Here is a 24,757-nt window from a genome sequence, read left to right as displayed (position 1 = left end):
TTTTTCATTTATTTTGTCATTTTGTTCTTGTATTTTCTTCCAAAATTCTAGGGTTTTTCTGTGTTTTCCTTGGTCTGGCTCTCAATCCTTAGAACATACCTAAATATAATCCTTTTGAATTCTTTATCAGAGAGTTCCAATGCTGCTTCTTCCTCAGGGATATGTTCTGGGTCTGTATCCTGCTCCCTTGTTTCTACCACTTTATCTTGCTTCTTTGTGTGGACTGTGATGATCTGTTGTCTCTGAGACATCGTGGCATTGTTGTACGTAGATCTCTGTTAACTGTTTGTGAAGAGAAGCCAAAGGTGATTCAGGCTCTTCTTGGTGGTTGTTTATCATTGGCCTATTGGTGGAGAAGAAGGTGGTGGCTCTCACTCGGTAAGTGAAGTTGCAGGAGGTGTGGGTGTAGTTGTGTCTTATGGGGACTGTTGCTGTCTCCCACTCAGACAAAAATTACAATTGCATAACCATCAAAAAAGTAAAAGCACATGGATAAAAAATGCACCATGCAATCACATAGGAACAATAACCGAAAAAAGAAAAAAAGAGGAAAAGAAGAAGCAAAAAACAAGAAAACCTGCAATATCTGGGGAAGGCAATAAGAGAAAAAGATAGAGAAGGAGAATAATGAAGAAAACAATGGGAAAAATGCAAAAAGAAAAAGAAGGAATGGGGTTAACCACGAATAAAAAAACAAAAAGAAAAACGAAAACAAAAAAATTGCAACCAAGAATAGGGAAAAGAAAAAAGGCTAAAAACTAGGACCTGGGAGGGAAAGAATAAAGAATAATAGTAAAAAGGACAAAAGCAGTAATAATAATAGTAGTTTTAAACACACAAAAACAAGCAAATTAAAAAACAGAAAAACGAAAAGAGAACGGGAAAAAAAAATCTGGGCAGGATGGGGCAGGGATCCAGGCTCCGTCTGAGCACACAGACTGAGATGGAGTTCCTGTGGGCCCAGAAGGTGGGTGGGAGTGGGAGATGGCCACACCTCCGTTCACCAAGGGGTGTGGGGTATAAGAGTAACAAGGGGAATGTTGCACCTTTCCAGCCGTCCAGGTCCACAGTGTCCTTGGGGTTACTGCCAAGAGGAACCTAGAATCTTAAGCCCCTGGTATCTGGGAGAGCACTGTCTCTTTAAATATCCAAAATGGTCAAGCTGCTTGTAAACATTCAAAATGGCTACGCCCTCTGGGAAGACAAAAGTCCACAGCTCAACCCGCCTTCCTCTTCGCTGCTGCTTCACCTTTTATTCCCCAGCCACCAGAGCAGTCCTCTGTGCAGTCCCTGGCTAGCAGGTCTGATTTTTACGTTAATTCTTAGGTCCTACCATCACTCAGCAATCTCCAAGCTGTCTCATGCCATCAAGATCGCTCAGGATCACTTCCAGACCACAGCTCCGTATGTCTCCTTTTTTGATATTTTCATTCAAATTCTTCTGCTAATTGGAGTTTAGTCCACTTCTATATCCTTCCCTTTAAGGCTCAAGGGTCCAGGATTATCTTCTGTGTCTGTGTTCATTGGTTCCCCTTTTCTTTGTTGAAGAGGGTCTGTGCAGTCTTTCTGCCTATTCCGCAATCTTACCGGAACTCCTATAAGCATTAATCTTAAAATCTAAAATATATACAGCCTACTTAAGGAGGAAATTAAATAATGTGAAAGTAAAAATAATGACTCTCTCCTATCAGCAGCCGGACTGCTTCTGCCCGTAAGTTCAGACATATTCCTGTGATAAGACACCACAAGGTTTAACATGCAGGGAACTTGAATGTCCTAAGCAGCATTTTTTTTTTCTTTCAGGGGTGGGGATGGGGGGGAGGAAGTTAAAGGGAGGAAGGACAAAATAGGATTCATTGGCCGAGTGCCACTGATTCCTAACCCTATCCTTGAAAAAAGAATAGTATATATTGAAGGTCACAGGAAACTGCATCTTGCTTTCCAAGGCAGTGTGGTCCCATCTGTCTCATAAAAGTCTGTTCTCACTTTCTGGGACTAGTAAATGCTTCTCATAAAATTATGGCTATCACATCTCTTCTTAAGATTTTTGACACAAGCTCTAAGGATGGTGAGTATATCTTGGATTGTCTAGCCTATTTTGTCTCATGGCTTAGTCACAGCCTCTAATCCCCTAAGGGCTTGAGCTGTATTACTTCAGACAATGCTACCTTATGTGTATCACTTTCCTGTTACTAAGTGTTTTACATACTTTATCTCATTTGATCCTCAAAAAAACCAGGTGTTAGAAACAAGATAATTCTACACATTTTACAGATAACACAAGAGAGGCACATATGGCCACACAGCTCTAAGGTTCCACAAAGTTGAAATAATAGCTGTGAAAAAAAATTGAAAGTATAACCAATTTTCACTTATCACTGATAACGTAAGAGCCATAGAAAATCCCAAATGGCCTACTTTAGGGTTCAATCCTTACAAAAAGAACTCCCCTACTAAATCTGTATTTATTTTTGACATTTTTATATTTATGATAACATTAAAATTCAATGATCCTATTATGGCAGAAAAAGCCATGCTGAAAACGTAAGGGTATTGCAGTGTAGTAAATTACTTAGTGTGGCTTTTCTACCCATAAGTCTTTGTAAACTCCAAGGTGGGATTTTCTGTGAGCAACTGAGGAGCTCCTGATTGCTGAAGGTGTCCACCTGGAGTACTTCTGTTGGGAGTGGCACAAAACAATGTTCTGGGAGGTGCCCACTCTCTCTCAGGTGCTTAGAGTTCTGATGCTACGATTGGCTAGTTTGGCCACTCTGCCAAGCTCAAAAGGAGGCCTCCTAGAGGCAGAACGCTCTCTCTGACTGCTGGTTGAGGAAGATGTGCTGCTGAAAGAGACACGCGCTCCGGAAAGAGACACGTACTGCTGGGAAAGAGATGCAAGAGACACACATTGCTGAATGAGACACCGAGGGACCAGTACTGCTGGGAAAGAGACTGTTAGAGACTGTTGGCTGAGGGACGGTGGGCTGGGAGAGAGACTGAGCATTTTTCTTGAACTCGAATTGTAGCCTGGTGCTTCCCTAATAAACCTCATAATCTGTGAGTTCTGTGTGGCCACTGCAGCGAATTATCGAACCCAGGAGAGAGGTGGTGGGTACTTTGGGAGGAACGACTGGTGAAAGGGCTGGAGGGAGGCAGCATGTCTGGCCTTGCAGTAATAGGCCTTGGGTTACTGCTGGTAATCCTGTCTTCCTCTCATGGGATTAGAGGAGGTCAGAACATGTGGCCTCCTTCCCGTTTTTGCAGGTATTATAAACAAATACAAAATCAATAAGGAAATCTATTACATATAAACAAATAAATAGCCAGTACTCAAATGTTTTCTATAATTTAACAGCAAAAATTTCATGCATACTCTTTGAACCTATTTTTAAAAATAAAGTTCATTTAATAAAATTTCATCTCGATGCTCAATTTTGCACACTTTGAACATAAATTATTTTTGAGTATGACTAATACTGCAATTGCAGTATTGTTGTTGTTGTTGTTGTTATGTGCTGTCGAGTAGGCCCCGACTCATAGCAACCCTTCCTTGGGTTTCCGAGGCAGTATCACTACAGAAGTAGGATTGCCCAACCCTCGGAAACCCAAGGAGGGGTCGCTATGAGTCGGGGCCGACTCGACGGCACATAACAACAACAACAACAATACTGCAATACTGACACCAAGTGGTTAGAAAGAAGTACAGAAAAAAGAGCCAAGGCCTAAGGGTGCTGGGCTAAAATAAAAGGACTATTTTCCTCACCTTTGCCAGACCAGAGAGGAGCTCTAGAGCTGCCAGTGATATGCTCATGTCCTGCCGCCACTGGGAGTTGAGTCTCTGAGTGACGAGATGAATGCTGCGAATCAGGAGCCCAGCAGCTGAATCTGTATTAAGAGCTAGGATATAACCCCAATGCCACATCCCACAGGGAGGGAAAACAACTAAGCATTAGTAACGAGAAGCACAGCATTCCACTAGGCACAGACCACAGCAGCCACAGTGAGCATGACAGGCACCCACACAGTGCTATGCTCCCCGCCCCACTGGCCTGAGCACCAAGCCTGACTGAACAAACAGTGCACAGGGCACACACACTGGACCAGAGCAGCTTCTAGCTCTTAGGTCCAGGAACTTACAGACAGACATCCACTGGGATTTAGCAGTTACAGCATCATTCTTAGAACAATGTAAATCTTTCTAAATTAACAACTCATAGAGTCACATTTTCAAAAAACAGCGTAAAGGCCGTCAATTCCTTTCTTGGAATTTTATAGAGGAGAAAATAAAAATTTTAGAGCCTCCCAGATGCTGGGAATTATCCTAGAGCATCTGTTAGGTTTATACTTTCAGGGTTTTAACATAAAAAATCACATGCAAGGCCTTTTCAAATACATTTTAACATGTAACTTTCTAAGACTTTAATACTTCTTAAAAAAAAAAAAAAAAGCAGGAAGAAAACCAAGCGATTTCTGTTTTTATTTAATCTCCAATTCTGTATTTAAAGGTAATTTCTACTTAGCTAATAATAAATTAGGACAAATTAAACTGAATTTATAAAGGAAGCTTTAGGGACATTATACCTGTCAATCCTATCAGAAAGAGGGCAGTGACAACAGAAAAAGGAATGATCATTAAAGAGAGACATTCATGCGACACTAACACAATCTGGATTTCTTAGTAAAAAATAGTTTACGACATTACAAGCAGAACTCACTAACACCAGTTCAAAATGCTGAAACAAACAATAATCACTTCAAACATTTATATCAGAACACATGCAGAAATGAAAAAATTTTGTTTTAGAAAGCATGAAAAATAAACATTATTTTTCATCGTACAGTGTACCTAAGTCCACATACATAATAAGGTAACAATTTAAATAACTTCTTTATTAAGGCAATATTTATATGTACTCATATCCACATAATAACTTTATGTATCTGACATGCTCAAGGATACCTACTGCAAACTTAAAACCACAGAAATGTGCCTGAGATTCTAGGCTCATGAAGTCTCCAGAAGATTAAAAAATTAAACTCCCACTTAAGGATCTAGATTTCATTCCAATTTAGTTGGGTTAATGTTCTCAGAGTCAATGCGCTATTAGTATTTGTGTATGAAAGCAAAGGGCACACACAAAATCACAGAAACCATAAAGTAATTGCCCAGGGTAAAGAATATCATTGAACAGGATGCTCTGCAAGAAAATTTATTTGACAGGGTGGAAAATAAAAATGTTTCCTTACTCTTGCTTAAAATTTGCAACTGAAGAATCTAACAATGTATGGTAGAGCACACAGGTTTCAAACATGAAGACAGATTCTCCTCCACTTTTCATCATTTACATACCCCGTGCCACCCACTTACCACATTGCAATAATTGATTACTGCCCATTTGTGCCTTTCAACTGTGAGTTCTGAAGCAGAGACTACATCTTATCTGACTCTATATCACTAGCTCCTGGTAAAGAATCCAAAAATGTTTTCTGACCACCTACTAAAATCACTTACAAAATCTAATAAACTACCTAAAATCTAACTACTGAAAACTGTGCAGCCAAATTGAAACCATTTGCTCCTCCCCTGCCTTTTTTTAAGCCTTTTAGACTAACATTCTTGATCATACTCAAATACACAAAAAGTCATGAACATTATAATTTTGTTTTTTACTTTTTTTGCTTGTTTATATGCCTGTTTGTGATGTAAATCTGGGCATTAAAGGTATTCTGTAAAACTCCGGATTTCAAAAAGACAAACATAGCTTACCATAATCCCTTAGAAGAGCTTGAGCAGGTCTCTCACTATCGGGAGTTGTGGGCTCTGTGCTTCCGCCACTTGCTGAACTAATACCACTATTAGTGCGACTATGGCCCTTCAGGTTATTTTCTCCACCACCCTAGTCCAATGAAAATGAATCAAATATTTGAGGGCTACAGGCATAGTTTACAACTATACACAGAGGTCAATCATTAAATAATGTATGACAAAATAGAGTATGGCAACTGGCCCAAGCTGGCACACAAAGACTGACAAGGGATTAACACTGCTGTGGTATTTGTGCATTGATGCCATCTAGTGGAAGACACGGAGGATTTGATGACTACAGGTGCCCATACCCCATCCCAGGATTTTTCCCATCTTCACTAGCTAGTGAATCTGGAATCTTAAAGAAAACATTTAATGTCTTCCAAGCAAAACTTCGGAATAGGAATACAATCTTAGAAAAAAGCAACAACTTTCAAATGTAGTTATGTCATAAAACACAAATAATAAAGTACTATAGTCATTACAAGCTTAGTGGTGCAATAATTAAGCACTCCACTGCTGTGCAAAAGTCTGGTGGTTTGAACCCACCCAGTGGCTCTGAGGGAGAAAGATCTGGTGGTCTGCTCCTATAAGTATTACAGCCTAGACAACTCTAGGGGGACAGTTCTTCTCTGTCACATGGGATCATTATGAATCAAAATCAACTTGATGGCACCCAACAACATGGTCATTATAAAAATTAAGTGTTATATGTACTGGGCTGACAAAGGTTTCCTTTTTTATTCCTCATTTCTTTTCCCCTATAAATATAATTCATTATATCCAGATCAGTTCATAATTATTAGCACCTAATTTATCACCCATCCTGTATCTGCTCAGCTGACTCAGTACACTGTATTAACTCCCCTGCTTCCCAGCCTCTATTCCACCTATAGGTATCGCATATCTTGAAGACTAAAGCAAGGGCTCTGAAAGTCTCTGGGAAACTTTGTTGATTTAGGATAACTGGTAGTGGTATAGTGCCTAAGACATTTGACTGCTAACCAGAAGGGTGGCAGTTCAAATCCACCAGCCACTCCATAGAAGGAAGATGGGGCAATTTACTCCTGTAAATATTTACCACCTCAGAAACCCAAAAGGGGTCATTATGAGTTAGAATCCACTCAATGGCAGTGAGTTTGGTTTTGGTTTTTTGGTGCTTTGGAGGACCTTCAAATTTTGGTGTAGAAGGGCTATAAAGAAAAAAGATTATGAAAAGGGAATGAATGCATTAGGTGCCTCAAGGTCAACAGTATCTGGATTTCCATTACCAAAAGAATATGTGAACGCAAACCTAGTATCATTTGAGTGTTGTTGGGGTCTGTTTCCGTTTGCAAGGCACCTATTAGCCGGCACTAAGTCTACTAGGAGTGAAAGGAATTATGGGTTTTTCCTAGATTGTTCAGGCCAGCTCACCAACATAGCAAAATAAGTAACTTTTCAGCAGATACTGTCCAGGAATAAAGACTGCATTTAGCTAGTTTGTCTCGTGCATTATGTCTTAGGAATCTGATGTATAGCTAATGAGTAAAAAACCTCAACATAAATGGTATTTCTAAATAGGATCCTTCTGAATCAATGAGTTGAACTTATTTATAAGCAGTCTTTTAAAAATCTTAAGGACAGACATTTTGAAACATAATTTACATAAAATCAGAAGTTGATATTCTCTGACAAATTACCATCTGGGAACTGAGGTATTAATAACATGCTTCTTACCATTTCCATTTGGCAACCAATGGCTTCTAAAAGTGCTGAGTCTTGAACGATATTTAACATTGCTCCTGAAACAGTGAAAAAAAATTTAAAAAAAAAAGTGTGTGTGTGTATACACACACGCATACACACACACACACACATATATACAGTTAAAATTAAGAGTCTAAGATGGAAAACACTGTTCCACCTCCTACTGTGGCAAGTAGCAACTGTGATATTAAAAGCTTGCAAGCTGTCATCTAGATGCAACGATGGGTTTCTCCTTGTCCAGAGCAAAGAAGAATGAAGAAAACCAAAAATTCATGGAAACAATTAGTCCTAGCGACTGGTACAACATGCGACCTGCAGCCTATATGAGACTATGAGACCAGAAGAACTAGATGGTGCCTGGCTACTACTGTCAACCACTTGGAAGAGGATCTATGTAGGAGATCCTGGATAGACGGAGAACAATGTGGAACAAAACTCAAAATCACTTGGGAAAAAAAAAGAGGGGGGGAACCAGGTTTGCTGGCCCAATGGAGCCTGGTGGAACCACTGAGACTATGGCCTACCTGCCCTTTAGGTCTGGAATTGAACGCACGCCTGTGGCTTCCAGCCAAACAATGGACAGGTGTATGAGTTGAACACTTACCTGAGGTAAGTACACTCCTTGGAGAGAACAAGCATGGGAGAAAGAAGGGCTGCTTATGCACAGGGAGACAGCTCAGGGGGCAGGAATGCATGGAGGGATGGACACAGGGAAGAGGTAACTGTCGGGAGGAAGTGGGAGGGGAGATGTTGCATTGTGGTAAATTGTGGTCTATGTCATGAGACAAAGTGTATGTGAACTGCTGTATGCAAAGTGTATTTGCTCTTTAAATTTTCACCCAAATCACAATTAAAAAAAAAAAAAGAGTCTAAGATGGTGGAGAATGCCAAGTCACATGAAAATAGCCCCTGCTTTCCTTCCTGGTGGCACAGCAGTTAAGTGCTTGGCTGCTCATTGAAAGGGTAGGCGTTCACACCGACCAGCCTAGATGCTCCACAGAAGAAAGTGGCAGTCTGCTTCAGTAAAGATTTATGGCCTTGGAAACCCTCTAGGGCAATTCTACTCTGTCCTATAGGGTTACTATGAGTCAGAATTGACTCAAGGCAGTGGGTTTTGCTTTCCCTTCCTTCATCTCACCCCTTTATATATATTCCTATTAAAAGCAAACAAACTCTGCCTCTAATTCAGAAAAGCAGAGCCTGTGTTAGGCTTAGACCTCCATCATTGATTTGTCTCTTCAGCATGTCAACAGTATCTGGATTTCCATTAACAAAAGAATATGTGAACACAAACCTAGTATCATTTGAGTGTTGTTGGGGTCTGTTTCCGTTTGCAAGGCACCTATTAATATATTCACAAGTCTCAACTTCAGGGAAAGAAAAGTTATTGGTTTATCATACGAAGAGCTGTCGTCATTACTAAACTTTCCTTCCAGGACCACCTATGGAAGAAACAAACAATATGTAATGCTAACCACTGGGGTACTCTATGGCCATGCAAGAACTGTTACAGTGGACAAAGAGAAAAGTAGTCTAATCAGTAAAGCTCTCAAACTAACAAAAAACTAGCTATTGTGCTACATCTGTCACTAAATTCACACCATAAAGGTTATCAAACATCATTCGCCTATTACCACTGAAGAATGGTAAGTCAAGGCAAGATGGCAGGCTGACAGAAGAAATACAGCAAATAAGTAACATATCAACTCTGTTAATTCACTTGAAATGAACTGAATTACATACATAAAAATCTTCTGTCCAGTTTTTAAATACAAATGCAGTTAAATTATCACACAAAACAAAGTAAAAATACATCATTAACAAACCATTACACCATTACCTCAGACTTGACTGTGCCAAAGTGATGAGGGAGTGGCAATAAAGAAAGTAAGATATTAATGGAAGATCTTCTCAACTCTGTTGGATTTACATAGCTTTTGAATTTTGAGAGTTCTCTGCCAAAAAAAAAAAAAAAAACCCTGTTAGTATTTTTGAGCTAAAGTATGTTTTACTGCCAAATATGTCATGCCAATTTTTTTAAAATTTTTATTGTAATTTAGGTGAAAGTTTACAGAGCAAATTCACTTTCCATATTGCAGCTCACATACACTTTGTCTCATGACATTGACTGTAATTTCCCACAATGTAACAGCTCCCCTCCCACTTCCTCCCTGTAGTTACCGCTTTCCCGTGTCCTTCCCTCCCATGTACTCCTGCCCCCTTAGCTGTCTCCCTGTGCATACACAGCCCTTCTATGCTCCCATGATTGATCTCTCCAAGGAGTGTATCTACCTACTGTATATTCAGCTCTTTTGTTTGGCTGGAAGCCCCTGAAGGGCAGCTAAGGGCCATAGTCTGAGTGGTTCCACCAGGCTCTATCAGACCAGACACCTGGTCCACCTCACAACCCCCCCGCTTTTTGTTTTTTTTTTTTTTTTAATGATTTTGAATTTTGTTCCACATTGTTCTCCCACTCTATCCAGGATCTCCTATATAGATCCCCCTCCGAGTGGTTGACAGTGGTAGCCGGGCACCATCTAGTTCTTCTGGTCTCATAGTCGTATAGGCTGAGGACTGAATGGTGTACCAGTCACTTGGACTCATTATTTCCATGCATCTCTGGTTTTCTTCATTCTTCTTTGCTCTGGATGAGGAGAGACCCATCATTGCATCTAGATGGCTGCTTGCAAGCTTTTAACATCCCAGTCACTACTCACCTAAGTAAGATGTAGAACAATGTTTTTTGTGTAGCATGTTATGCCAATTGAGCTTGATGTCCCCTGTGACTATGGTCCTGAGCCCACAGGTCCAACTCTTCGCTCCCTCTGGGAGTTGGCTATGGCCAAGAAGTGACTACAACCTTGTCCCTTGTCAGCTCTACTATAGCTGGGAATTCTTACAGAACATACCAGTACCACTTGCAGAAACATTGTCTGTCAACCCTATATATGGTCACGGACACACTCTCCCCTGCACAGATATACCTAACAGTTCAGCCTGTCTACCCATCTATCCACCCATAGATCAGTGTTTGCCCTCACTGACAACACAGTACTGTATGTGCAAAAGGGTTCATCTTTGTTGTCTGTACCTCCCATGCACCCTTTTATGTCTTCCTCTTCCTCACTGCCACCATGTTGATCACTCACATTTGGTACACTGCCCTTCTCTTCACCCAAATCAATACTTGTCTCTACCTATTTAACAGCGATCCCTCCCCTCCCCTCCTACCCCTAGTAACCAACAAAAAAAATTTCCTTCCACATATAAACCTTTCCTTGACTTTTTATAGTATCAGACTAGTACAATATTTGTCCTTCTGTGATTGACTTATTTCACTCAGCACACTGTCCTCCAAGTTCATCCACGTTAAGCAGTGTTTTGCCAATGTTATGTTATTATTTAGGGTTGCTTAGTGTTCCATTGTGTTTATGTACCATAGTTTGGTTATCTATTCTTCTACTGATGGGCACCTAGGTTGTTTCCATCTTTTTGCTAATGTAAATAGTGCTGTGATGAACATGGGTGTGCATATATCTGGTTCCTATCCTGTTATCATGCCAATCTTTCACAATATAAGCATTGGGTTTAGTTTCCTAAAGATGCAGTAACTACTTTCTACTGAGTTTATATTCTGCAATTTGTGTTGTGTGAAGTTCTATGTTAAACTGTTATTGAAATAAACTAGAATTTGATTTACTTATTTTAAACTTAAGGCCTATTTTACACATGAAAGACCTTTCAGCTTGGGTTGCTCTTACCCCTTTAGACCATGCCAAAAAGGATTCAAGAAGCTCATGGGTAAGTTAGAACTGAGGGAGTTAGGGAATGAGGTGGGTTTGGGTATTCTATACTCATTTATGTGCCCTGAGTCCACTTAGGTTATGGAGACAACTAAGCAAGATAAACTAAGAAACTGGAGAAGAAGCAAAAAAAAGGACCAAGTTAAGCCAAACAATTGATATAACTATACAAAAATGACAGCTTACCTGTCAGGCAAAATGGTTTCAAGAGCTGAAATAAAGTAAGGAACCACAACATCAATCCCTTTCAAGTCACAGCAGAACAAAGGAGGGGAGTTTAGAATCACGCTGGCCAAGACAGGGTGGCACACATAATCATTTATCTGCAAACCTTGAATTAAAAGCATGTAAAATCTAGAAAGCAAGAAAAAAATTTTAAACAAACTACTGATCAATTGTTTTCATAATTATTAATAATTTTCTTCATAGTCATCTGAAAGTCTACTTCCACTCCTTATTATTTCTATCCTTTAAAATATATTTTAGTGAAGTGAAAACTGCACTTCTGCATCATTTACAGTAAAAGCCAAATTACCTTTCCAAATGAAAATAACTGAAAAAAAAAAAAAGATTCACATCTATTACACCTTCTTGAAGTTTTAAGCCTTGCAATTAAAAGTTAAAAGTGCCTGTAAATGAGACAACCAAACACAAAATAGGTGGAGTGACTATCAGTAAACTGGAGCAAAAACTGGATTGAATTCCATGTGAGTAAAACTTTGGGGCATTCTATAATTTCGGAAAAAAAAAAAAATCAAAGTGTGTGTTTTTTTCCTCCTCCTCCATTATTTTTTAGGTGGGAGGACAATGAAGGAAAGAATGCTCATTCAACCCTGCAGTTATCAGAGTCTGAAGGTTACTCTGAATAAAATTCCTTTTAGGATATACCTGGCTACGCCTCATTCTTAACCCCTACTCCCAAACCCCAACTGACTTACCAAGTATTCAGTCTTCCATCATTCCACAGCAACTATACTGGTACACTCTTCTACTTCTATAAGGCATTTTTCTCTTCTCCACCTAACTCTTTAGAAACTACTCTCCCACCTTCTAGTCACTCTTCAACCCATTTTAACCAATCTTCTGTCCCTAAAACTCAACTAAGATCACAGGAGCAAATAATCAACGGCCTTTCTTTCAATGGCCAAATCTGGACCTATGTCTAAGTCTTAACTTATTCTGCCTTTTTATAGCATTCAACCCTCCTGATTATGATTAGTCCCTTCTTCTCTGACCCTTATGTTTATTTCTTTTAACAGATCCTCCTAATCCACCTGCCCCCTAACTATCAGTGTTCTTCAGGCTGCCACATTCGATTCTCTTACCTGTCTCTTCTACTAGCCTGGTTTTAAAGACTATTAAAAGGCACTGAATATAATCAATTCAGTCTCCAGTCCCCAACTTTCAAATGAGCTCCTAATCCTTTAGCCAAAAGTTTATTGACTACCTTAGGGCAGGACATGTCTACTGATGACTACAGTACTCCCTGTGTCTAATATCTGGTAGAAAGTAGGCACTTTATAAATACTTGTTGGTAGATGTCCCATAATCACCTCAAATTCAATAGTTTCAAAGTTAAATTAATTTTTTCCCTGTCCCAGATCTCCTCTTTAGGTTGGTGGTACAATCACTCATCCAGTCTTCGGGCCAGAAAGCTCAGAGTCACAGCCTTACTATGACTGGCACTTCTGAGGTTATCTCCCTAGTCCACAGTCTCTCTCCTAAAAAATGTGCTGCCACCACAAGGAGTGAGCTCCAGGACGTCTATATGACCCATCTGATACCATCCTCACAAGTGCAGCTGACTAGAGCAGAGGCAGATTCCTGGCCAATTAGATCTTTTTTCCCAAGAATTTAACATTAGGCTAATCCGTGCTGCTTGTCACCTAGACCAAAACCAAACCCCAAACCCACTGCCACTGAATTGATTCTAACCCACAGTGACTGTACAGGACAGAGTAGAACTTCCCCATAGTGTTTCCAAGGCTACATATCTTTATGGACGCAAACTGCCTCATCTTTTTCCCATGGACCAGCTGGTGGGGTTGAACTACTGACCTTTTGGTTAGCAGCCAAATGCTTTAAGCACTGTGCCATCAGAGCTCTTTCACCTAGACCAATGCCATGGAAATTGGGAACTTAGGAACAAGAAGTTGATCTACAGAGAAGAGAATGAAGCAGTGTAGGAGGCCATGAAGACAGAGAAGCAAGAAGAAAGTTGTTTTGGTCCTTGAACACTTTTGCAGTACTTGGTTCCCATTCTCCACGAGGATCTATTGCATTTCCCAACCTTAGAATGTGTTAAATAGCACTGATTTCTCATAACTCATTTCCTTTTTGTTTAAAACACATTGAGAGTTTCTGTTACCTAAAGCCAAGAACCTATGGTTAAGATACTCTTGATTAGTTTTCCTGCTATACTATTCTGTTTCGCATCTGTATGTTTTTGTACTTGGTTTCTGTGATAAGACTCAGTTAATCCTCTCCTACAAACCTAGCAGGAACACAGATACCTGGATGCTCTTGCTGACATATGCATCACTTCAGCAGTTATGTGCATGATCAACTAAGGAGGCCATGAAGACAGAGAAGCAGGAAGAAAGTTGTTTTGGTCCTTGAACACTTTTGCAGTACTTGGTTCCCATTCTCCATGAGGATCTATTGCATTTCCCAACCTCAGAATGTGTTAAATAGCACTGATTTCTCATAACTCAAGGAAAATAAGAGGCCATTATAGTTAATTCAGGGGAAAAAATGACAAGATCTAAAGTGTAATGGTGAAGACTAAGTGGAAAGAGAGATTAGAAAATTAAGTGGCAAAAAGGCCAGAGTTAGTTGACCAACTGAAGATGAAGAAGGAGAGAGGAAGAGTCTAGGATGACTCCCAGTTTCTGTCCTTAGCAAGTGAGTGAATGGCACAGCCATTCACAAAGATGGCTGAAGTCATAAATTTGGAAAAGATGACCCTAATCCAACTTCCTAACAAATTCTAAATACTACTCATCCTTCACAAATGCAAGACAATCATCCAATCTTCTCTGTAACTCTTTCCAAAATCCCTTAGGTAAGTGCTAGTTGCTTCTTCCTCTGAATCCCCTTAGGACATTATCTGTGACTCCCATCAACTTCCTCTTCTACCTTGGATTACTGCTACTTGTGCACATGGCTTTGCTCATTACAGAAAATAAGTTCCTTGGAGGTACAATTTTCAGCTGACTTATTTCTGGACCTTTCATTTCATGTGCTTAATATTGTGCTAAAAAAAGTATTAAGTGTGATCCTTCCAAATCTCTATAATTAATAGAAGTCAGATTTAAAAAGTCAAATTTTACTTCTAAAGTAAAAACAGACTTAAGGGTCTTTAACAGGCAGGAAAAATGGAAGAATTAAAACAAAAATATCAATTACTTACAGACATCTGCAGATATTTCAGAGCAATATTATCAATTTGTCCTATCAAACCACGTTACAGTATTTTCACTATGAAAGCTATATAAATGGAAAAATAAACAAAACAAAACAAAAAAGTTCTAAGACCTGGATAAATAAGCTGGCAGAATCTCTTCTCCAGTCTTCTTGCTACAAAAAATTCTACACAGTGTCCCACAAGCCTCAGCTCTTCCTGCTTCATAGTTATCAGGAAATTCACTTGCATCAAACATAGGATTGGAAACCATGGTGTCTGTGGACATTTGTGACCCTTTCCGTCGAAACTCCATGCTAGCTTGTGTTGTAATGGCTGGGGAGAGAAAAGCAGGGTTTTATTATATTTGTCAATATGCCAAATAGGCTCATGGGACCCTGGACACAAAGATCAAATACTGGTGTCATTAAAAAGCTACTTGAATAGAATCCAATAATGCTTTTGTTTAGCAATAATGTTTTTTGTTTAATTTTTTTAATACATAAAAAGGGCTCTCTGAAACCTTCTTTGGAAATGGGTAACAAGTAATTCACAGTGGCATTGTTAGTTTAACAGATTCTACGAGAAGCATTTTTCAACTGAATTTTTTGATCAACAGAGTACGTCTGTGTATATCTGTACTCACATACAGATATATGATACAGAATGCAGCTTTTCTATTATTTATTTTCTGGTTTTCCCCTCCCTACAGAATAATACTTAAACATTAAGAAAAATAGCTACTGCAATTTACACATTACTGCAGACAAACATCATCAATGAATGGGCAATCCCATGCCAGTTTGTATACTTTAAGGAGAGGGCAAGGTAAGGATGAGGAATGGTTAGGGAGGAAGAGAAAGCATTCCCACCACCCCACCCGACTCCAAAACACACATCAAAGAATCACCCAACCAAGCAAAATGAGAATGAATTTTAACAACCACAGACAGTAGCTAAACTTGAGGTTGATAAATTGATAAATTAGAATTGGTAAAAGAGATTACTATGATCATTTGTTGTCACTGAAACAGAAGCCCTTCGAAAGTTGCTTTTGTTTTTAACAAAAGATTTCACAGTGTATTGAAAAATCACTCTGAAATCTTTCATCACTCTACATGAAATGTTTGTTTTATATTAATAGATTTAATAGAATGCAGAGTCAAGCATAAATCTTTATGCAACTTCCCATGAGCCATTTTTGTCCTGAATAAGTTATCCCGCAATAATACATTTGAAAAACACTACATGCAGAAGAATGCATACAAATCAAACACTAAATCTGTATAAAAATAAGCTTAAAGCTTGAAAAAAAAAAAAAAAAAAGCCAAAACACAGTTAGTGCAAAGTCCTGGAATTCATGACATGACCAGACTAGTGTACAGAAATAATGGGACTGATTCAGGCAGATTAATTTGCTTTTGCCAACAATCTTCCCCATTCAAAACACAGAAAAGTATTTTCCTTCCCAAGTGCAAAAACTACAAGAGACAATGACAATCAAATTTTTTAATGGAATTATGAAAAAAAAAATAAAAACATGACTGCAATTAAGGAGAAGCTTCTGGTTCCTACTTACAAGATTTATAAGAAAGAAGAATTTGGATAAAAGATGCTGCAAGATAATAGAAATAAATGGAAACAAATCAAAGGACAGCAGTAATTATAAAATACTTTAAAGATGGTGAAATTTTACAATAAGTTAAGAAGCTTTTTAAAGGTTAAATTAAAAGCTTTATGATACCGCAAGCTAGTTCAAAAACATAGGAAATTGTGCATTCAGGTCCAAAATTATGATTTTCGTATCATGCAAAACAATGAACAAGGAAAATTACACAACTACAAAGAACTGAGGTTTTGAACTGCCATAACGTGCATTAAAATTTTAGTTCATTAACCCTTCCCAGCTCAATATTATTTTTACAAAGCACTGTGTAATGTCACATAAATCTAAAGCTAACCAACAGTTTAAAAAAAAAGCAAACATTTTAAGCTGGAGGTGAACTGCATGGCAGAATTCCTTGATGACAGCCAGTACTCAGAAAACAGACTAACAGTGTTAGTATACCCAAACCTCCCCCCACCCCACCCAAGACCTCAAGATCGCATCCAACAGCACTCTAACCCCTTCAACTAATTTGATAGCTAATTTCTCCTGGGTATTGTAACAGCCTTTATCATCTCTGAACACAATGGGGAGAAGAGACATTTCTATCATTTCCCCAACAAGGAAAATCTTAAGAGTTGAAAAGAAAGAATTTGTTGCCCACGTATCATGTGAATTCTGGTTTCTAGCTTCTACTGCAAAAGGGGGAGCAAAGCTGTTACAAACTCCCTAAGGGAGAATGAATATCCATAAATTCTCTTAAAGCAAGCTTACTAACAAAGCAGCAGGTTGAACCATTCTGGATTCAGGGATTTTAGTGTTAGCAGCTAAAAGTTACACTGTAAGAATTACATCTTAACAAAAGTAAAAAATAAAATTATGACTGGCTCATTAAAAAAAATACAATACAACTTAATAAATATAAACATGGCTCAAAAATAACTCAATATATCAGGCACATGAACAAAAAGAAAATATAATCCAAAAACAATTTAAGTTTTCACTTAGTCATCATAAATAAGCACATTTACTTATCCATAAGTAAGAGTTACTTTCAAACTTGTAAATAAAATTATAATATGGAAATGAGTAAGATAAAGTGTCTGAATATGGACAAAATAAAGAAGCATAAACTCAACCATTCAATGTCAAGTAATATTCCTGAACATGTCTATATTCATAACTTTTCTTATTTTAAAGATTTGTAAGAACACCCAAAATAATTATATATTTTTAATGTTTGCACATATATACCCTAGTTCAGAGCTAAGACATAATATTGTATCTAAGAGTGCATTTCTGAGAGAAAGAAGAGACCCTATGGCTATTAGTTATATTTTGTTTGCTCTTGAAATTAACAGTCTCTGCAGAGATACATAAACTAATGCATTTAGGTATCCTGTTATCTTAATTTTCCAACCCCACTGGAAAAGTGTTTTCCTACCAAACAACCAATACACTCATTAATGCATGTAAAGTGTGTAGCACAGTCTCTGGCATACAGTAATTTCAGCTCAACAAATGCTAGCCACTATAATTATTATCCAGCTCTATAAGACATGCATAAATTGTGCACTATCCCATCCTTTCATCCTGCACCCTATCCCACTACCTCCAAATATAATGGTAAGATAACAAAAATAAATCAGATTTTATTTACAAAGAGTTGCATTTCTATTATAAAGTCTAAACTGAAGGTATGAGGCTGAAGTATTAGTATTATTCTCTACTAATGTTATAAAGTTATAGAGTAAATGATATTTTCAAAGTGTGTCCTTGAAATAAACTCAATGGGAACAGGTTTCAGACAAAACCTGAGAAGTTAAAGTCTTTTTATGAAGCAGAAATTTGCTGATATTTACATATACTAATGAGTGAATGGCTGTCAAAATCTAAGAAAAACACTTCTTGTGACTACATCTCTGATCAAAATCTATTAATTCTGTGTGTCAATATAATTATCCTGGCTGACATGAAGGTAACTTCCAGGTCACCTACTGAAAGGAATTTGATTCAAGAAAAAGTGGCTAACCTGAAGTATATCTAATAAAACCAGACCAAAGGCCAAACCTCATAAAACATACATAAAAAGGGCAGATAGGAAAGCTCCTAAAGTTCATTACTTTAGCTGGAAGGGGTTAAGTGTAAGACATTGCTGCTTGGCCAGAGACAGAGATCTTTGTAAGATACATGTTAATCTTGCAGGTAGGAAAGATTAAAAAGAAAAAAGAAAAGGAAAAAAAAATGGTAATATATCTCTTGAGCAATATTTACCAGTCATGCTGCTGTCTCTGTTTATCCCATTATGAAGTTTACAGTGAACAAATGCTGCATCAAATAACCATGATCCGAAGAGATTCAAAATGCTGTTAACCTTTGGTCTCCGAGGAGCAGGCAGCGGCCGGGGTTCTGAACTAGTCTGATTAGGACTTGACAGAGGAGAGGTGGAGGATGTCTGGTGCTGAACTTTCGAGGCATGAGCAGTACTAACCTATTGGAAGAACACAAGAATCCCCACACATCCATAAAGAGTTTGAGAAAATGGCAGGACTCTTTCAAAAGGATGGCAGATTTAAAAGCCAACCTTATGCAGCATAACAATGGTGATGAAAACTCTTACTGTGCTTGTCTTCACGGTGGCCTTATTCACAGTAACAGCCCGGTGCCTCCGGTTATGTGGTGGGGTGGTACTGACAGCAGTGCTTTGAGGCATACTTAATCTATTCACGGGTGTTGGGGGAGCACTGTCTGATCGGGGTCTAGAAATGCCTTTAAAAAAAGACAAACGAAGTTATTCTCATAGTTCAAAATATGTGGTCAGAAAATCTTCCCCAAGCAACACCAGTGAAGGCTCAATGCAAATAGACTACAGCAGAGATTGCTAGTTGCCTCCCGATATCCATTCGCCCTTTCTTCCTGAGTAACAGAACACAAATTTTAGCTGGAAAAGGCTATCCAAAAAAAAAATAACAACTATATTTTCAAGCCTCCCTTGCAGTTCAGATGTGGCCATGTTCTGACCAGAGAGAAGTGGGTGACTGATGGGGAGGTATTCTAAGAAATCTCCTTAAAATGATGAAGGCAACCAGAAATAGGTTTTCTTTCCTTCCTAATTCCTGGACAGGATGGTTGGGACCCATTTGACCATCTTAGCCCATGAAGCAATGCATAAAAGACGGAGAGCCACAAGATGCAAGGGACTTTGAGTCCTTGGTAACAGTGGAACCGCTTTATCAACCCTGTACTGCCTCCCGCTGGATTTAATATGGATGAAAATAAACTATCTTGTTTGGCGTTTTCTGTTATGTGGCAGTCAAACTTAAATTAATCCTAACTAAAATATTAACTGTGTAACACACTAACAAATTCATCTAACTAATGTTTCAGAAACTAGTAGATACTAAATATCAATCCCTTTTAATGGGTTAAAACAAAATTCTGACTTTTCATATTTCTAAAATGTGATAATAGTTTAAGAGACCTTCACAAATGTTCTAATCTGCTCTTGAGTGATATAGAAAATGATTCTTTATGCACGTTTTCTTGTTTTTGTTTGTTTTCCTAATGCATTTTAATCTGAATTTTCTCGAATAACTAAAGAGAATGAACACTATTCTCTCCTGCGTATCATTGATTCATATTCTTGGTGGTGTAATGCCTAAGGCATCTGACTGATAACCAGAAACTGGTGGTTCAAATCCACCAGCCACTCCTTGGAAGGACGACTGGGCAATCTACTTCCGTAGTGATACCGCCTCAGAAACTCAAGAAGGGGTCACTATGAGTCGCATCTGACTCAACGGCAGTTAAGTCTGGTTTTTTGGTTTTGTCCATTTGTCTACTAGGCTTTTTAATCTTTTTCTTAGCAGTATGCTTGATCTAGGAGCTCTGGTAGTGTAGTGCCTATGGCATTTGACTGCTAAGCAGAACGGTCGCGGTTCAAACCCGCCAGCCATTCCTCGGAAGGAAGGCTGGCTGGGCAATCTACTTCTATAGTGATACCGCCTCGGAAACCCAAGAAGGGGTTGCTATGAGTCAGATCCAACTCAATAGCACGTAACAACAACATGCTTGATCTATTCATAGAAAGACAACAATAACTCTCTAGCTATCAGACTTGTTACAAATATTTTTTCCTAGTTTGTTATTTATAATCAAATTTGTTCATCTTTTCTTTAATGATTTCTGTAATCATTTCTAGGATTAGACTCCAGAGTGACCTAAATGTAGCTCTCTAAGCATCTAGCAACACATACAAAATTTACCTAAGAATGCATCCACTAGACAGCTGATTCCACGCATGGCACGAAAAAATATTTGAGGCAGATGTTTAAGGCAGGGATACTGATTCAATTCTTGCGGCATTCCACTCACATTCAAGAACTGTTCCTGAAATTTGGGAGTAGAGCTTATAATGGCTGGGTTACTCAAATCCACAGGATTACTATAAAAAAAAAGACAAGAATTAGTTACACATTTAGAAGTTTATTTAGCAGTAAAATACATGCAATTTAATTGTAAAATGGAGTTGTTTGGGTCTATTTCTTTGATTCAGAGAAAAGACTGATTTGTGAGAGGCTCGTGCTTCACTTCTTTAACAAAGATCTGCAGCATGTTTACATGAACTTTATCTACTTAGAGAATAAAAAAGGAAGACTGAAAGTCTGTAACTTTTAAAAGCATACATGGATATTTTTTCCTAATATGTTTGCAATTAAGCAAAAAGATGGTAAAGATATAAATATATCAGCATAAAACCCAAGGAGAAAATGTTACATTACTATTAGCATTTCTAGGAGCTCTGGTAGCACTGTGCCTAAGGCACTTGACTGCTAACCAGAAGGCTGGTAGTTCAAACCCACCAGCCACTCCTCAGAAGGAAGATGGGGCAATCTATTTCCATAGTGATACCGCCTCGGAAACCCGAGGAGGGGTCGCTATCAACAGCAGTGAGTTTGGTTTTTTTTTGGTTTTGGGGTAGAGGAGGTAAGAAGACTAGAAGCAGTGACTGCTGGGGATTGTATTGTAGTTCACCTGCCCAGAAATGAGAAAAACAGGCAGAAAGGTTGGAATAGACTACACATCAATCCACCACGCTCACATCTACTAGATACTGATCCATCACTAACTGGGAGCTCTGGTGGCATAGTGCCTAAGGCATTCGACTGCTAAACAGAAGGGTGGCGGTTCAAACCTACCAGCCACTGCTCGGAAGGAAGATTGGGCAATCTACTTCAGCAGAGATACTGCCTCCCAAATCCAAGGAGGGATCACTACACTTCAATCTACCACAGCTCATGTCTACTAGATACTGATCCATGACTAACTAGGTACTGTGAAATGGGGAGAGGAAGGCTATACCCCTGCTCCACCAGATATAAACCTGAAATGACTTTATCAGCAGCTAAATATTCAGAGAATATTTAGATTCCAAAAAAATAAATAAAACTTGAAATGAGAATGAGTAACAAAGGATATGGAACAGATAACAAAAAATGCACTCCTGCAGCTTCCAAAGTTCTGGGCATCTGACACCCTTGGGAGTCTATTTAAAATCCAGATTCCACCTAAATTTACTGAAACAGAGTATTTGGATGGGGCTTGGAGGACAGGTATCTTTAACAATCTTTCTAGTAATTCTTTTTTTCCCCCCTGACAAACCAAATCATTGTATTCACTGTGGGTGGATCCAGTAATTCTTACGTAGGTAGCCAAGCACAAAAAAGTCCAAAGATAAGCATTTGAGAACAGCAGTGTTAAAGACAATGAAAAACATTTTTTGTCTTTCCTGGAAAAAGATAAAGCATTACCATACTAGACAAATGTTTTCTTCCTGTGTCCCCATCATATGCAGCATTCTTCCCTGGAAATCTGCCAATGATCACAGCAGCCCCTGGTGAATAACACTCTTGCACTTGCCTCCCACCCACTGGTCAATAAAACTGCCCAAAAGGAAAATACCCAGATGTATGTGAGTGACCTATAATGAATGCAGCCTAACTACAATAATTTGATCCAATTTATCTGTTTTGAAAATCTGAGCAAAGGGTAAGTCCCATTGAACTGGAATGGCTAAATCAAATAGCCACATCACATCATAGCTGTTTATACCACTGGACAATCATCATGGGACTGCATGTCCACTGTTCTGGTTACCTAGTACCGCTCTAACAAGAATATACCAAAATGGGATGGCTTGAACAAATAGGAATTTATTCTCTTACAGTTCAGGAGGCTAGAAGTGTGAGTTTAAAGTACCAGGCTCGAGGGGCAGTATGAAAGCCCCTCAAACTGGAGCTTCGGTTCTGCCTCCTGCTCCTGGCCCACTGAAGTGAGAGGCATCTCTTTACTCAGGCAACTACTGGCTGCTGAGGCTAACAAGCCCAAGGTGGACAAATAAAATAGCACAGTCTTGATGTTACCAAACCACGTGGAAGGCCATTAATTCAAGTCTCTTGAAAGTCTCAAGGTCGGCAGAGCACGGCAGTCTGCTGAACAACGACCTGGCTACATGCAGGATTCAAGTGTGCCATAGGCTAGAGACTGTTCCCCAAGCCTTCTCCTTATATCCAGGAAACAGACCATATCCCTAAGGCAGCTACTCAGCTGCTCACAGTAGATTCCATCATGGAGTTGATTACCAGTCTCATCCTGGGGAATACTACATCCAGCTGCCCAGCCAAGCTGATACACAAACTTAACTACCACATCCACCAAAGGCAGGATGAAGCAAGGACTCAACAAGCCTGAGGAGAAAGAGAACAGTGTGGATACTCAAGAAAAGTAGAAAAGCCAAAGAAAGGCAGGTGGCAGAGTGGCTTATCTGTCTCGAGGTTGCCTTAATCCCTCCCCATCATGAGATCTGTTTGGTTGCTGTTTCATGAAGTATACAGTGAGACCTGTCATATAACAACCCCTCCTTGTTTTTGTGCTTAAGTAGGTTTCTATTCCTTACATCCAATGGAAACCTGGTTAAAATGACTTGACCAAAGTGAGCTGAAGAAAAAAGATAAAGCCTAAAGAGATCAATTAATAGTGAAAAAAACAGGAAAGGTTGTCCAAGAACTACCTCCAAAAAGGATTCCAGGATCTTTCACACTATAAAAACTGTAGCAAAGCATAAAAAAGTGTAGGAAGTTTTCCTGATTTGGTCTTTTTTTATTTTAAGTTCCTAAAGTATAAATTAGTCAAAAAGTAAAACTAGAGACAATTGAGAAAAATATTAATAGTATTCCACAACCAAGGAGTAATTACGGTGGCACAATGGTTAAGCGCCTGTCGGTTAACCAAAAGGTCAGCAGTATAAACCCACCAGCATCTCCATGGAAGACAAGACCTAGTGATCTACTCCTGTAAGATTACAGCCTAAGAAACCCTACAGGGCAGTTCCTCTCTATATGATCACTATGAGTCAGAACTGACTCAACAGCACAGAACAACACTACAAAATCAAGCAGAACTTTTCTCTCAGGAATGAAGAATGGTTCAATATTAGGAATAAATTAACATAATATATCAATAGATCGGAGAAGAAAAAACATTTGAATGCTTAACCCTTTGGAGACCAAATTATTTTGTGCTTTGCTTTTTTTTGATGTTAAAACCATGTGTTTTCAGTAATGGAAGGCATTCCGAATGAAATGAAGAAAAAATTTTTTTTTGAGGTAGTATCAATTTTGATACAATTAGTAGGACACATTTGTCCTGCAGGGATCTCTGGAGCAAGGGTTGGTAGGATGAGGCCCAATTCTTCAGATTCATGCATTTTGACAGCCTCCCACCAGATGGCAGCATGCATTACATAAGGGATAGCAAGAGATAGGAAAGAGGATGAAGGGAAATGGTCAACACTGGAAGTGAGAAGAGTGCTGTTATATTGTGGGGACTGCAATGAATGCCACAAAACAAAATATGTATGAGTTATTTGCTCTGTAAACTTTTATTCAACTCATAATATATACACACACACAAACATACACACACACATACATAAATATACGTATGCATATTTCAATAAGAAAGAATTCAAGCAAAATCAGAATAAAAGAAGGATATCAAAACAGAATCTTATTAATTTAACACTGAAGTTCTGACTAATGCAGTAAAATAATATACAGAAATATTTATAATAACATCTATAATTTTTTAAGCACATACTATGTACTAGATATTGTACTGTTTTACATGCTTTTCTTCATAAACCCTTATAACAAGATGGTTGTAGTAGTAGTATCCCCATTTTACAGATAAAAATATCTAAGCTCATAACTAGTGGTCTTTTGCTGTTCCAAAACAAAGAATAGTGGAGAAAATTAAAGACACAAGGAAACAATTAGCTGAAAGGACTAATACTAACAAAAAAACCAAACTCACTGCCATCAAGTCGGATC

General features: G+C 38.7%; 1 protein-coding gene across 1 annotated transcript in view; it reads right to left on the bottom strand.

Annotated features, from left to right (window-relative positions):
* RALGAPB (Ral GTPase activating protein non-catalytic subunit beta) overlaps nt 1-24,757 on the bottom strand; it is a 129,270-nt gene that overhangs the window by 75,453 nt on the left and 29,060 nt on the right. Inside the window, exons 6-15 of the mRNA XM_042783584.1 lie at nt 20,633-20,811; nt 18,988-19,136; nt 18,642-18,858; nt 14,896-15,097; nt 11,545-11,712; nt 9,396-9,510; nt 8,850-8,997; nt 7,526-7,590; nt 5,768-5,897; nt 3,764-3,885 (exon numbers count right to left, since the gene is read on the bottom strand). Of these exons, the coding sequence (XP_042639518.1) occupies nt 3,764-3,885; nt 5,768-5,897; nt 7,526-7,590; nt 8,850-8,997; nt 9,396-9,510; nt 11,545-11,712; nt 14,896-15,097; nt 18,642-18,858; nt 18,988-19,136; nt 20,633-20,811 (1,495 nt within the window). The remainder of the gene's footprint in view (nt 1-3,763; nt 3,886-5,767; nt 5,898-7,525; nt 7,591-8,849; nt 8,998-9,395; nt 9,511-11,544; nt 11,713-14,895; nt 15,098-18,641; nt 18,859-18,987; nt 19,137-20,632; nt 20,812-24,757) is intronic.

Source organism: Orycteropus afer, unplaced genomic scaffold (genome assembly GCF_000298275.1).
Source record: "Orycteropus afer afer isolate SDZICR_OR568_19922 unplaced genomic scaffold, OryAfe1.0 scaffold00020, whole genome shotgun sequence".
Taxonomy (NCBI): Eukaryota; Metazoa; Chordata; class Mammalia; order Tubulidentata; family Orycteropodidae; genus Orycteropus; species Orycteropus afer.
This window is presented reverse-complemented; position numbering and strand designations above follow the sequence as displayed.